The sequence below is a fragment of the Manduca sexta genome, chromosome 24 (assembly GCF_014839805.1).
Source record: "Manduca sexta isolate Smith_Timp_Sample1 chromosome 24, JHU_Msex_v1.0, whole genome shotgun sequence".
Lineage (NCBI taxonomy): Eukaryota > Metazoa > Arthropoda > Insecta > Lepidoptera > Sphingidae > Manduca > Manduca sexta.
In genome coordinates, this window is record NC_051138.1 from 3212659 (window position 1) to 3226220 (window position 13562).

At 33.9% G+C, this 13562-nt stretch overlaps 2 protein-coding genes across 4 annotated transcripts in view; both read right to left on the bottom strand.

Moving 5' to 3' along the window:
* Nucleotides 1-39: 39 nt before the first annotated feature.
* LOC115440629 (protein dpy-30 homolog) lies at nucleotides 40-2006 on the bottom strand. Its single transcript, XM_030165019.2, has 2 exons — nucleotides 1776-2006; nucleotides 40-1319 (listed from the first exon to the last, which is right to left on the bottom strand). Exons 1-2 carry the CDS (start codon nucleotides 1848-1850, stop codon nucleotides 1062-1064), a joined length of 333 nt encoding a protein of 110 aa, XP_030020879.1. The 5' UTR covers nucleotides 1851-2006; the 3' UTR covers nucleotides 40-1061.
* A 1303-nt stretch (nucleotides 2007-3309) lies between these two features.
* LOC115440606 overlaps nucleotides 3310-13562 on the bottom strand; it is a 49162-nt gene continuing 38909 nt past the window's right edge. For 2 of the 3 annotated variants that reach the window (XR_003938375.2, XM_030164985.2), the window contains one exon: nucleotides 3310-4292. Coding sequence is in view for 1 of the 3 variants with exons in the window: in XM_030164985.2 (XP_030020845.1) it covers nucleotides 4143-4292 (150 nt within the window). In the remaining 2 variants the exon portion in view is untranslated. The remainder of the gene's footprint in view (nucleotides 4293-13562) is intronic. The other variant, XR_005112937.1, reaches the window with a different exon arrangement.

Below are 13562 nucleotides of genomic sequence, written 5' to 3' on the forward strand. Positions count from 1 at the left end.
ATTGTTATTAAAAATGATTAAATTAAAAGAAAACGAATATTAAATCTTACTCTATTTATTTCAATGTAAAATAAAAATACTTCTACATTTGACTATCATGTTATCTTTGTCATTTAGTATACTAAGGCAACTGTGCATGAATACACTGGTGATTCTTTAAATACCTATTAAGGTAAATATGGGACAGTATGGGAAACGATTAAAAATAAGAAGAACCATAAAATAAAAACTAAACACCCGTAGCCCACCACACATCAGGCGAGTTATCCCGCACATACACAGGTAACTTAAATGCCAGGAAGCTACCAAACACATAACATGTGTAAATGAACACTGTAACATACACTTATGTATTTTTGTCACTCTATCGTGCTGTACTGTTCATTATGACATGCTAGATGCATGGTGTCCATATCCTTGTAGTTATTTTTTATAACACGCCTGATGTGTGGTATCAAATTTGGCTTGCACTCTTAAAAACACAACAGGTTTTGGCCAGTCATCTTATTCACATAAGTAACATGTATTTTGATTTGGCTTATAAACTTTTATTTAGACCTGTTATGTAACACAGACACTAATGTTTTGGCAGTACAATTTTTACAAGCACTTCAACCTAAGGAGCCAAGTTTCTAGTAATAATAATTTGTTCAGCCACTATAAGACGGTAATAGCTTTATCATGTGATCTATATTATGTAGCTTGGTTCTTCTAATAACAATAATAGTGATATTTTAGAACCACGCCTTGAATGTTCCAGAAATGAAACATAAACTTGTGTTATGTTGGAAAATAAATATTGAGTTTTAAGTAGGTACACATAAAAGTCATAAAAGTAAAACTATGATAGACATACATAATAATAATGTAATATGTGAGATTGTGATATCAAGAACTCAAACACTTAATACACAAAATATCTAAGTGCAGAATTAATCAGACAAAACATGAATTTGAGTAGATTTGTTAAATAAATTCTACAGGTTTTAAATTAAATATATATTTGAGCAACTTCATACAAATCCCTCAAATATGGTGCTAATAAACTAATGTGTTTAATATTATGTTTGAGGATTCTGGGGTTGGCTATTATTAGATCCCGAGTTGTTATTCTCAAAGGTTGTTTTGTTTTTCAGTAGATATGCGGCTAGGTAATTGATGGGGTCTGGTGGTCTCTCTTTTGCTAAGGCTGATAGACCCTGCAGGAGTATAGGCACAACAGTCTGGTCCAGGTACTGACGGGTGGGTAATGCGTTGAGATCAATTCTGGATTTGCGGTTTGCATTCGTTTCATTTTCTTTTTCCATGGATATTACTTTCTGCAAAAAAATATCTATTAAATTAGTAAAATTATATTTTCACTTAGTTTTATTTTTGTAATTATTTAAACTAAGATAACTGATGAAAAAATTGGAACGTCTATTCAATTCCAACACCTCAAATAATTCAATTTGTGTCACAAACTTTGTCAAGTAAAATATTTATAATACTGAACATTACTTGAAAAGATAACCATTAAAAAAAGAAACTCTTCAATCAAAATCTAAAATTGGTATGTAGTGGTTTTATACCATATTTAATAATTAAACTTTTTCACTTAAAATATATAAAATAAAACTAACGAAATATTGTCATTCCATTTTTGTTTACTGATACTGGTAGTAAGATAAGCTATATAATTGATATGTAATAAATTTAGATATTTATAATAGAAAGTACTCTGAGGCGTATAGCAATAAAAATGTAATTTCTTCAAACATCTTGACGATACTAACCTTCACAGATTCAGGTATTTTGGACGGAGGTTGATCTTCCTTGGCTTGACTTATTTGTAATGAGGTCTCTGACATGGGTTGAATTTGTTAAATTGAACTGCAGTCGTTAAAACGCCCCTAAAGTTTTTATAAAGCGTAATTTATAAAACAAACGTAGACAATTTGAAGTCGTTTATTTTTTATACACAATCGTCAATCGTTCGTAAATCGGGAAATGTCAAATAATAGTGATGTCAAATATTTGATAACTCTAAATGACAAAAATTAGTCGATATAATCGACTTCAATACTCAAGTCCAATTTTTTACTAAACTGGTGAAACTACAAATACCAACACGATTTATTTCTGCATGTAAATGAAACATTGTACAACATAACTTTTTAACTCAATGTTTACTAGTGTTCTGTATAAGAGCAAGATAAAGTATAAGATTATGTAAAAATCACAGTTCATACTTCAGAAAGATCAGTATTCCTTACCTACCATTATAGGTGGGCAATTCAACTAAGTTTAAATCTAATGCTTAAGTAAAATTGCGATGGGCAAATGCGAACACCAATTACGAACTGGGTGTATACGAGTATAAAATATAAATGCCATTGTTAAATAGGTTTTTAACCAAACAACGGGTTTAAACCTATCCTATATCTATTATAGTTTCAATGTAACCTACATTTTAGCACTTCGTTATCAGAAACGTTGTAAATTAGTAACAACATCAACTTAACGTTATTGTCTGGAATTACTTAAATGCATTTTAAGGGGACCTTGCAGATTTTATTCATTATTATTAACAACTTTGTAATTGAATATTGTCACAATTAAGAATAACAATATCACTGAATCCGTTATAATTATATTCATTAAAAATTAAATGTCACATTTGAACTTTAGATTCTCACTTCCCAGAGCATAGATAGATTTTTATTAAATTCAAAATGAAACAAAGGACACAAATAAATAAATTTATTTTCTACAGCATAATATGCTTAATATTACATAAACGTAAATTATTAAAAAAACACAACTGACATGAAATAATGAAATTAGATATCTTCCAATCTGTTTCCATATTATTCGCTCGTTTATTTAAAATAATAAGTGGATAAGCATGTGATTTGACGTGTTAAAATATTGTATTTTAACAAAACGCTGAAGATTTATTTTTGAATTAGTTGAATTTAGAATCAAAAATTTAAAAATCATATATATTATAAATGCTTTTAAATTAAAATCTGTGTTTGTTGAAGACTCGTAATTCGGTATATATCGAATACTCATTTGAAAGGCGATCATGTATTAGATTTAGGATGACGAATATTTTATCTCACGGACTAAAATCATGTATTTTCAATTAGAATTATTATTGACATTACGAGTTTTAGGAATGACGGCTCAACAGGTAATTTTTTGCATAGAAATGTTGATATACTGATACTTAGTACGTAATATTTTTTATGATTTAACTGAGATTAATTTCGTTCTTTTAAATAAATACCTATTTTTTTATGAACGTTTAAGGAAACAAGAATATATTTTCATAAGCAACATTTATTTTTACAAATGTGAACTCTCAAACCATAGCCAACATAACATTATTTTCTACAAGGAAATTTACAATTTTAATTCGTATTCAATACTTAAAAATAAATTCAAGTTTTTGATACAGCTAGTATGAAATTTCCTCACAATAATAGTAAAACAGACAACAAAATCAAGAAATTATCGATAATCGACACAAATCAATAATCGACTTAAGTCAAAACAATAATCGCCTTACTAATTTTTTTATAATCACGTAATTTCAAGGAAAAAAAGATCTAATTCTTTTTAATACATTGATAAAAAATATTTATAATTAAGTGGGATCCTACACATTTGTCATTATAATAAGTGAACATGTATGACTCAATACAATGTTATTAGATTCTCAGGTCACATTTAACATAGATTAAAAGGCAATAATGCGGCATCTAACCTTTGGTTAGCATTTGCTCTCTAAAGTGTCCGAATGGCACAAGAAGCGGAAATCTCATGATGTCACATCACTACCAAAGTTTATGCCAGCTTATACATTTACACGTCATATAAGGCTATTTACAATATGACAATTTATGGGTTCGAAGTACCCTTGACTCAAGGTTTTGATTACGGCATGTCTACAGTCCAATGTAACCAATTAAAAACACTTGAATTGCAAATAACCATACTGTACATTTTACGCCGTAGGTATAGCCGACCAAAACTTGCAATCAAGAGCCCTTATACACTCAAATCATCAATCTTAATCAGTCCTGGAGACCGCGGCGTTTCAGTCTGTTATGAATGTGAACTAAACAGAGCCCCACGTGGATCCACACGTCAGCCTAAGTCCTGAGGTAGTGCGGCGGGGGCGGCGGCGGCGGCGCGGGGCGGAGGCGGGGGCCGCGCTCCAGCTGCCGCCTCCACGACGCCATTGCCTCGCTCAGGGTCCATAGTTCCGATAACAGCGACAGGTCCAATTGACGGAGACTGGCCTGGAAAAAGGAGAGAGTTTGATTAGAATTATTTATATAAAAAGAAAAATCACAATGAAATAAAACTTGATGAAATTGTTAGTTTGAGGTTGGGTGTGTGTGCCAAGTATGCAATTGTTGCACAAGAGGAATGGATTTGAGGGAAGCATGTCGATACATTGATTCCAGTGAATGTAAATTGAATGCGAACGTAAGTAACGTACACGGAATGTTTAACTCAATAGCCACTTTAAAATTTCCAAAAGAAAGTATTTATACCTAAACAATTTGGGTTATTCGCTTAAAAATAAAGGTGGATAAAAGTAGTGTTATAAAGGTAAATATTGGTAATCGGGCGAGCGTTTTATCCAATTACCTTAGTATTGGATACTGGGCCCTTATTCTGTATGATAGTGTAAACGCGTAACGCGGCCGTGTCATGTTATCTTCGAGAAATGTGTGTGGAATGGTATTCTGTAAGCCAAAATTCTATAGTCCTAAACATGATGCGTTGTGTTACGTGCTTGTTACACACTGTCAAAATAACGTGCGGGATAGAGAATAAGGCCCCTGAAAGGCACCGTAAAACCTGTCATATCGCGCAACTTTACGACCCTTCAGAGATTCAATATTCGACGCAGGTTTGGAATTGTACAGAGAAAGTGAAATTATCAACGTATCCTAGTTTTCAGTGTGTTCGTTGTGCGTTGTAACCGTGTCTTGAGAGTAAATATATAAACATGTGGCCGACCTAATTCAACAAAATTAAGTAAACTTTCGCTGAAATACGGGTTTTTTTCGGAGTCGTGATCGTTTTACCAACATTGTTGAACTGTTGTATGTTTTTATTTGAGAAACCTTGCTGTAAATTGTTAAACAACAAATCAACATGTTTACGTATGTTCTCAAGACTATATCGGAATAGTAATTACGTATAAAATAGTAACTCAATAAATCCTAATCAAACCTATTACTATTAAAAGTATAATAGTATTTCACTTTTAAAATAAACCAAATGGAACATATCCGTCAATGAAAGTAGTATCTAAATCAATTCAGTAGCGTGAACGATGAAACGAGAACAATAAACAATGATGGTTTATAACATTCAAGGTTAACATTTTGCAATAAATATGCATGAGGCGCATAACAGATTATCCAACAATAGATCGACAGCTGCAATTAAGACTACGCTAAGTCGATTTTTGGCTAATTTCCGTTAGAAAACAAATTAACTATTTCTTTATCTTTTATAAGCTTACAAAATCTGTTTTTTCTATAAAATGAAGAATTCGTGAATTACACAATCACTCATGAAGAAATCTCTAGTATTATAAAATTTATCTTATTTTTCACATTAAACGTCTCTCCTGAGACGAGATGAGATGATTACGAGATGTAATCAGTGTGGTTTAATAAATCAATACAATGGTGTGATAAACAGCTAGGTGAAATAGGAACGGACATTCAAATTGAGCAGTGATCGGCGACGGCGGGAGGCGCGCCGCGTGACCTTCCGTCGATTGCGTTAGATCGGAATGCACCGCCATCACGACTCTATGTGGGACATGTGTTTGCAGATATTGCCTCTGCAGGGCTGCCTAATGTATAAAGACCCGAGAACGTTCGAATACTGTGTGCCTATGTATCACAAAAACATTGTGCACACGATTCCGACGAAAATCGCCATTTAGCGAGCAAAACACGTGTGGCCGCACGAATCATAAACGTATAAAAACACATATGCAATATATTTAAAAAACCTTAGATAAGAAAACAATTTCGAATCAGACTCCTGGTCAAAAAGGATAATAATTATAATAGGGTTCTTTTTTTTTGTAGGATATATTCAAAACATTCGCAACTTTCCGCCTTATATCATACAACATCCGTAAGTTAGACAGTTCTAAAATCGATCTAGGTCGACAGGTAAGTAGAAGTGATCTAGTATAATAACTCGTTCGTGACAAGTGTTTACGAACTAGTTTGACTGGATATAAGAAACATGTACATAATTAGAAAGAACAATGTAGTTGAGAAGCATTTTTCAGAGGTTAAAGGTTTCTGTGTCACAAAAAAAAATTTACTAGACATTTCCATCATTAGAGCTTTTAAGTAATTTATAAAAGAAAACGAGTATTATAGCAATCTTTCCTTTGGTAGTAATTCATTAAGAGTACATTACATACAATTCTCGATGCAATTCTAATAGAAAATTCTAATTCATTCCTTGATGGAACATTAATATCTACTAGTTTATTACTTTTTATGGCAGGCAAGAAATTCCTCAATATCCAAAACAATACTTTATTCCTACCAACTCAATTTCTTTGTCTAAATATAACATTAAAAAGGTTTCAAGGTTTGTGATTGATCGAGTTCGGTGGTTGCGGTTAAGCAATCTTTGGCGCCAACTCTATCTACTTGCACGTTTGTATGTAGGTAATGGTAAAATAATTCGAGACATCGTATTTTCATTCGCTGCAAACGCTGTATTGCGCAATAGTAATACTTCCAGAATCAGATACAATATATCCTTTGAATGAAACGTGATGCACGTCAGTAAATTACAATTGATGTTGGTCACCGGGACATCTTGAAACGATACTTGAATAGCGCTGCGCTACGTCGCTGTTGTGAAGAATGACGAACGTTAATCAACGAACGATTAACTGCATCGTCGATAAAGCGATTAATACCACGAGTGCATTAGTACATGCGACGCGACGACCAAGTGAAAATTTACATTATTCGCATATCCGAGGAGAATGTTTAGGGAAAGAGGGAAAGTGGCCGACAGACGGGCCACGCTTCGCTGCAGATGGTACATAATGTACCGTCTTGCTGCATCCGATTAGACTGATCACGCTTCAATTGAAGTTGACAGTTGATCTAGAAACGCTTTGTATAAATGATTGACATTTACTCTTAGAGGAAGACTGTCAGGATCTATTACTGGACATTTATGTATACATTTCTGGTTCCGCTTATGTTACAATCTTTCTCAAATTGGACAAAATGCATTGTTAATATTGACATTCCATTCGATCGATAAATATTTTAAAACATGCCTTGTATTTTTCTAAACAGAAAAATTCCTACAATCAAAAATATATGCGGTTATACGGTAAATAGTTTATAAAGAAACAAATTTGTTTTTTAAGTAGTAATCACTCGATGACTATATTTTGTTAATTGTTAACAACTTTGTATCATAAAACTAGTAGATACACATACGTATAAGATTTGCGTAAAAGTTGTTCTTGTAGTGTCATTGCAATTGCTATTATGAGAATTTTCTTACGAACAAACGTGTAAGCCACGTAATATATTTGCTCCAACGTCTCATCGTTTCGGCCAATGCCTTCTTGATCTTGACTCATTTTAAACACCTTTCAAATACTTTATATCACAATTCCTGAACATATTACAACGAACTTTCTTGTAGCTATCTGCGGCAATAATTATTCAATATATCGGATCTGTATATTGCTGTAAAAGACTAACATGAATCATGTTTCTGGTAGCGTAAATTGTAAATAAGATCTAAAACAATAAAAATCAGTGTCATTATCATCACACTGCTAACAGGCTGAAACGTTTTGATTACTTCAGTAAGCGACACAAGCGGTCGCAGCCAATTCCGTCCACTTTACATTGAAGCTATGAGTGCCTGACGAGGGCGCAATAGAAGATGATTTACGAGAAATAAAATAAATCTTCGACGCGGAACACACGCATTTATTGGCGCTATTCCATATAGCATGCAATTTTTTATCAACTTTCATTATTAATTTGTCTATGTTGGATGAATATGGTGTTTGATAAAATAACCTGTTTCTTTGACTGTTCTGTTACAGGAAAATCTCGAGTGCGATATAAGATATTAGAATGAAATTGCATTGTGTAATGCGTAGAATGCATAGCATACCAAATGTTGATATATTTTATTGAAATATTTTTATTTAAATTACTAGAAAACCCAAAAAACTTAGGATTTAAACAATAAATTTCTCAGCAACTCTGGCTAAAACAGATATGATCAAATCCCAATTACGAAATTAAACACAGTTTTATTGTGACATAAAGATGAAAAATTATAGTAAACAGTTTCAAAATCTATGCCAAATGGTTTCCACGAATTAAAATAAACAGCACCGAGGCCGTGTAGACGTTTCGACGCGGGGACGCGGTGGAAATCAGATTTAATAAACAATGAAATCAGTGAGACATAAACGCAATCAGCTCGCTTCGAGACCAAAATCTTCTTATAGATGGTGGTAAGTCTTACGTCATTTCATTTTAATCTGTATCCGCCGCTTCGTCTCATGTTTTGTTTGTATTTTCTTTTCAATTTATATCAATGGAATGTCATAAATGGTTTTCACATTTTGCAACAGGGTAGAAGTGTTTGATTACATAATATTTAGATATGGAACTCACAATATTTTCAATAATGCTTTACTTTCTCGTTGTACGAATCAATAGGTCATAAAAATGAAACGGCCAACATTTCTGATAACCTTTAATTTTGAGCGACGTAACTTTTTATGTATTATTTTATTACTTTGATCACGTTAAGTTGGGAGTGGCTATAAAAACCTACTAAGCGAACTCCAACACTGTGCACTTTCCCATTTCCTCCGCGCTTGGTCATCGTAAACAGGGCATCCATTTTACTAAACCTACAAGCCGTCATAAAAGCCCTTTTCTAATGGACTCAGCGAATTGGGGAGGCGTGAAGGCAGTTAATTGGATTGTCCACACCCCCAACTAGGCCGCTGTTTGACTTCAGGAAGGGCTGTAAAACGTTTAGGGTAATTAGAGGAAACTCTAGCGGGTGGAATCCTATTGGTTTAATATTGAGGGTTCTTTGTTTGATGCTTTCACACTAATTGAAATAAATGAACAAAACGTAATAGATTTGTAAGAAGCAAACACAAAAGTTTACGTCATTCTTAAGTAATTAAAAAACATATGTACTCTTGTACTATTATATACTACTACTCAGGTAGAAACAGTTCAAACCTAATATCTATAGGATCTTTGCCCAACCGTTAGCAGCGAGGCTGATAGATAAGCTTTAGTTTAAAGCTGTGCTTCAAAAGATAAATAACGCTTACGTCTTTCCACGTACGCGTAAAATTATAGTTAATTGGATGTTGAATACTACTAGGCGCCTTATCTTATAAAGCCCTCATCAAAGTAAAAAAGCATGTAATAGCGAACCGTTAAGTGGTGCGTACTGGGTAGGCAACGTTCGATCTGCGCGTAGTTCTGAATTCTCGGAACGAAAGCAAACTTCGTATCAACAAGCACGTCGGTTATTGTAACAACTAGTTCAAAGGAAAGCCCTATTAGTGCATCAGCGTCCGGTCCATTGTGTATCGATACTTCTATACTTAGACAGAGTTTATTGATGTTTGTGAAAACAAAAATTTTATCGGAGTCAGGTGATGACAGCTGTTCTTTATACGTCTACTTTTGTGATTTAACAGTACGATGAATTGAGACGATTACTTAGTCCTAAATTGTTCAAGCAGTTTTAGATAGATACTATATCGTACCAAGAAATATATTCAGTTTTACCTATGTCAGTTCGTTGGAAACATAAAATCATCACTCTGTGGCTCATTCCTTAAAGACGATTATCAGAATAAGCAATTCTGAAAAATAGACACAACAAAAACCTTTCGAGGATTTTTGGCAAAGAGCTGTGCATAGCTACCGTAATCGCCACGTTTTACAGTGCAAATGTGCGTTACCAACCGTAGTGGTCGGAACAGGCTCTTATCTTCAATCTGGGTTAGATCGCTTAGAAAAAAGAGTGCGGGTCAAAACACGTCCGTACATTTACATGTTATATTTAGGTGAAGGTCCTTTATAACACTTTTGATTCCTTATCGGATTGATACATTGTGAAGTTATAAAGTTTGTTTTCAATACTGTTCTGTGCTATGTGGTTTATTAATATTATGACCCAACAAATTACTTCCATGCGTTTGTCATTATAATAAGGTGATGAATATTTGCAGTTTTTTTTATTACTTTTCCATTATTATATTTGCAATCGTACTGCTCAATATCAATTAAGACGGTAGTTTTAAAATGCAGTAAGCCTAAGCACTACTTTGCTAGTGTTTCATAGGAATCCGTTACCGGTTGTAATTTCATACTGTGTCGCGCTCTCCAATCACTTAAACCTAACTACTAGTACAAGCAGGCTTGACGAGGGCGAAAGTGATTAATATTATTCAGAGAGATTGACTTCTCTACCTTTTCTGATTTTCTTCAGAGTTTTAGTAGTACCATTGGAAAAGTTTTTAGACACGATTAAAGTGGTTGTTGCATAGTAAATTTCCCCTTCGCAATTTTAGAAGACATTGTGTTCAGTAAACCTTTAAAAAATTATGTTTTAAACTGAATGATGAATCAACTAATATTATTGAAAGTCAATATTTAATCTCTTTGTCCACATTAGTTATTTTTTATCGACCTCAATCGTTACATCCCACTGACGAGTTGTTCGTTGTTCGTACTGTGGGTAGTTAATATTTGGACAGTTATATCTTAACAGTAACCACGTCGCCATTTCTCGTAGGGCCGGCGCCGGCGCCGCTGCATCACCCACGTGTCTAGTCTCATTATAATTCAATACGTCGCATATCTGATTTCTTGGCGTGATAATGCGCGGCATAACCGGAAGAAAGCTCGTTACATTAATTCTATTACTGTGTTTGTGTGTGCTGTGCGTGGAGCCTATTTTGTTAACTATTGTAAATCATATCATTGTATATAATAATATATGTGCATAATATTCATGTTTGCCGACATAAGTTCCACTTGAGACATCTGTTAATGATGTGAAGTTTTACTTAAATTAAAAAATTACAACAATGTTGCAGCTGTTAAGAAAATATTCAGGTCCGAATTGATTTCCACCGTCCGAATTTCAATTGCTCATTTTAATATGTTAAATGGCTAGCGTATATCTTAATAATGAAATAATATTTAAAGTAATCAGTGTAATAACAAGTTGTCTTGTATTTTGTTTGGAATTCGAAGTATGTGTGATGCTCCTTTGTGTGTCAAGAATATATGCCTTTGTAAGTTCCATAAATATGATGAATATTTTAGTGTAGACAACCGAATTATCTGAGACTTTCGCCGTCACAAATTCTCTTCATCACGTGAAATTTTGAAATATTTGTGTCAGACTTTGACATAAGATAAGAGTATATTATATGTTTTATAAACCTCCCCAAAATATACCAAGAGCGACCTGTTGAAACCAGTTCGTATTCGACTTCCTTTAACCTTCAAGTCTTCTGATCACCTTTTTGGGTAGTACACATCCTGAGCTCCATGATGGTGATTATAACCACATTCAACAACAAAAACGGATATAAACCAAATTGTTTCAAGTATAATTAACAATCTCCCCACATCCCGCATCAAGATTTTCTCACGTTTGAACAAACCAGCAATACCCGGACGCGACTACAACATTCATAACTACAACCTGAATACGTATCCGACATGTTGACAACGTTTTTTCTTGGAGCATATCAGGGCCACACCATAATACCACTGGCGGGACCACGAATGGCAATGCCGGTCCACGAGCGGTACAGTTAACTCGTGTAAGGGCCCGACACGCCAATAACTCGAGTTATTCCTTACAGTTATAAGAAGGCGTTAGAAAAACTTTTGGGACCAGTCCACCCACGTACCGTCGAAGCGTGTACCATGTTTGTGAACAGGGTCTTTCAACAAGTTCTTACACAATTCTGATTAAATTACCGTATAAGTTCTGTGGTTACTACGCCCATTACAGTAGTGCGGTCTTGCCGTCTCTTATTTGGTAAAGAAGTTCATTTTTGTACAGTGGAAGCCGTAAGGCTCATAATTGAAGAGGGTTTTCATAAATAGTACTACATTTTTAACGCAGTTTATTTCAATTTTTATTTGAATATTAATGATATACTTTAAAGCACTACATTTACAAAGTCAATAACTAAGTATTGCAAGATCATCAGTAAACCTTTTTATATATTTAATAAGTATAAGCTTTAGGTGGATTTAAAAATTGTGGGTATTTAGTGCATCAGCAAAAAATTATATAATGATAATTATTTAGCTAAACCTTCATAAATAACAGTAAACATTATTAAAAATCTGCATAATTTATATTTGATCGCGAACAAGATATTAACGCGGCGTTTACATTATCATTAAATATTAACGAGTACATCAACAATTTGAATACTTAATTTAAACTACTTCTTTCCCCTTTTGTAAAATATCGCTTCCTATTTATATTCTAATAAGTACCCTGATTTATTTGATTCATACTGCTGATATGTTCCCCTTATGTTCGCAATGTATGCTGAATTCGATAATTACTTAACAACTTTCCGTTCAAAATGGATATTTTATAATTCACACTATTATTTATATTCTGGCTTTCAATTCCTATTTGGTTATTCGTATGTCCAAAATACTGTTCTTTTTTTTATTGCTTTGTATGCCGAGACGAGCTTTCCGCTTGCCTGGTGGTAAGCGATACAACCGCTCATAAACAGTTTTTTTTTCAATTAAACATTTTCGATGAACATCGTATCTAGAAAGCTTTTTTAATTTTATTTGTTACTCGTACTACACCGTCAAAACGAGCTCTCAAGTCGGTCGCCGAGATTGAAATCGCTATCACTTCGACGAGGCAGTGAAAGGGGTTACCGAAACCGTGTCCCGTTAATAAACGCATAAATCTGATGATCATCAAAAATCAATTTAAATTCCTGTTTTAAGAGTAATAAACGGCGGGCGCAATCGGTGTAATAGACTTCGCAAAGTTGCTCACCTCAATACAGCCGGGCTATCGCTGAGCTCAGTTTTCAACACGTGCACGATCATGCACGCAAACGTAATTAAAAAAGATCCTGTTGACAATCCGGTTTCCGAATCATTTCGCATAAAAAAATCCAACCTCTGCCCCTCACAGAAGCGACGGACACTAAAATGATACTTCAAAGTGAAAAAAACAAAGTTATACTTAGTCGTGAACTAAGTGGTTGGGCTTTTAAGAAAATAAACACTTTTCGAAATTAGTCGCGTTTTGCTTTTAATCTTGCCCTCTGCTATCTTCAAAGGCTTAGTGATGGGATATTCGTGGTTTTGAGCGGTTAAAATAAACATGGCCATAAATGTTATAAAATACAGCTTCATTTTAATTTATAACGATATGTTAAGACAGTTACAGATGCATATTGATGTCGGTAACAGAACGTT

What these genes read in the sequence shown, in the direction of transcription:
- LOC115440629 (XM_030165019.2), bottom strand. Translation starts at nt 1,850, where the DNA reads ATGTCAGAGACCTCATTACAAATAAGTCAAGCCAAGGAAGATCAACCT. An exon ending in AAATACCTGAATCTGTGAAG is followed by an intron (nt 1,320 to 1,775) that starts GTTAGTATCGTC and finishes ATTTTTTTGCAG; the next exon opens with AAAGTAATATCCATGGAAAA.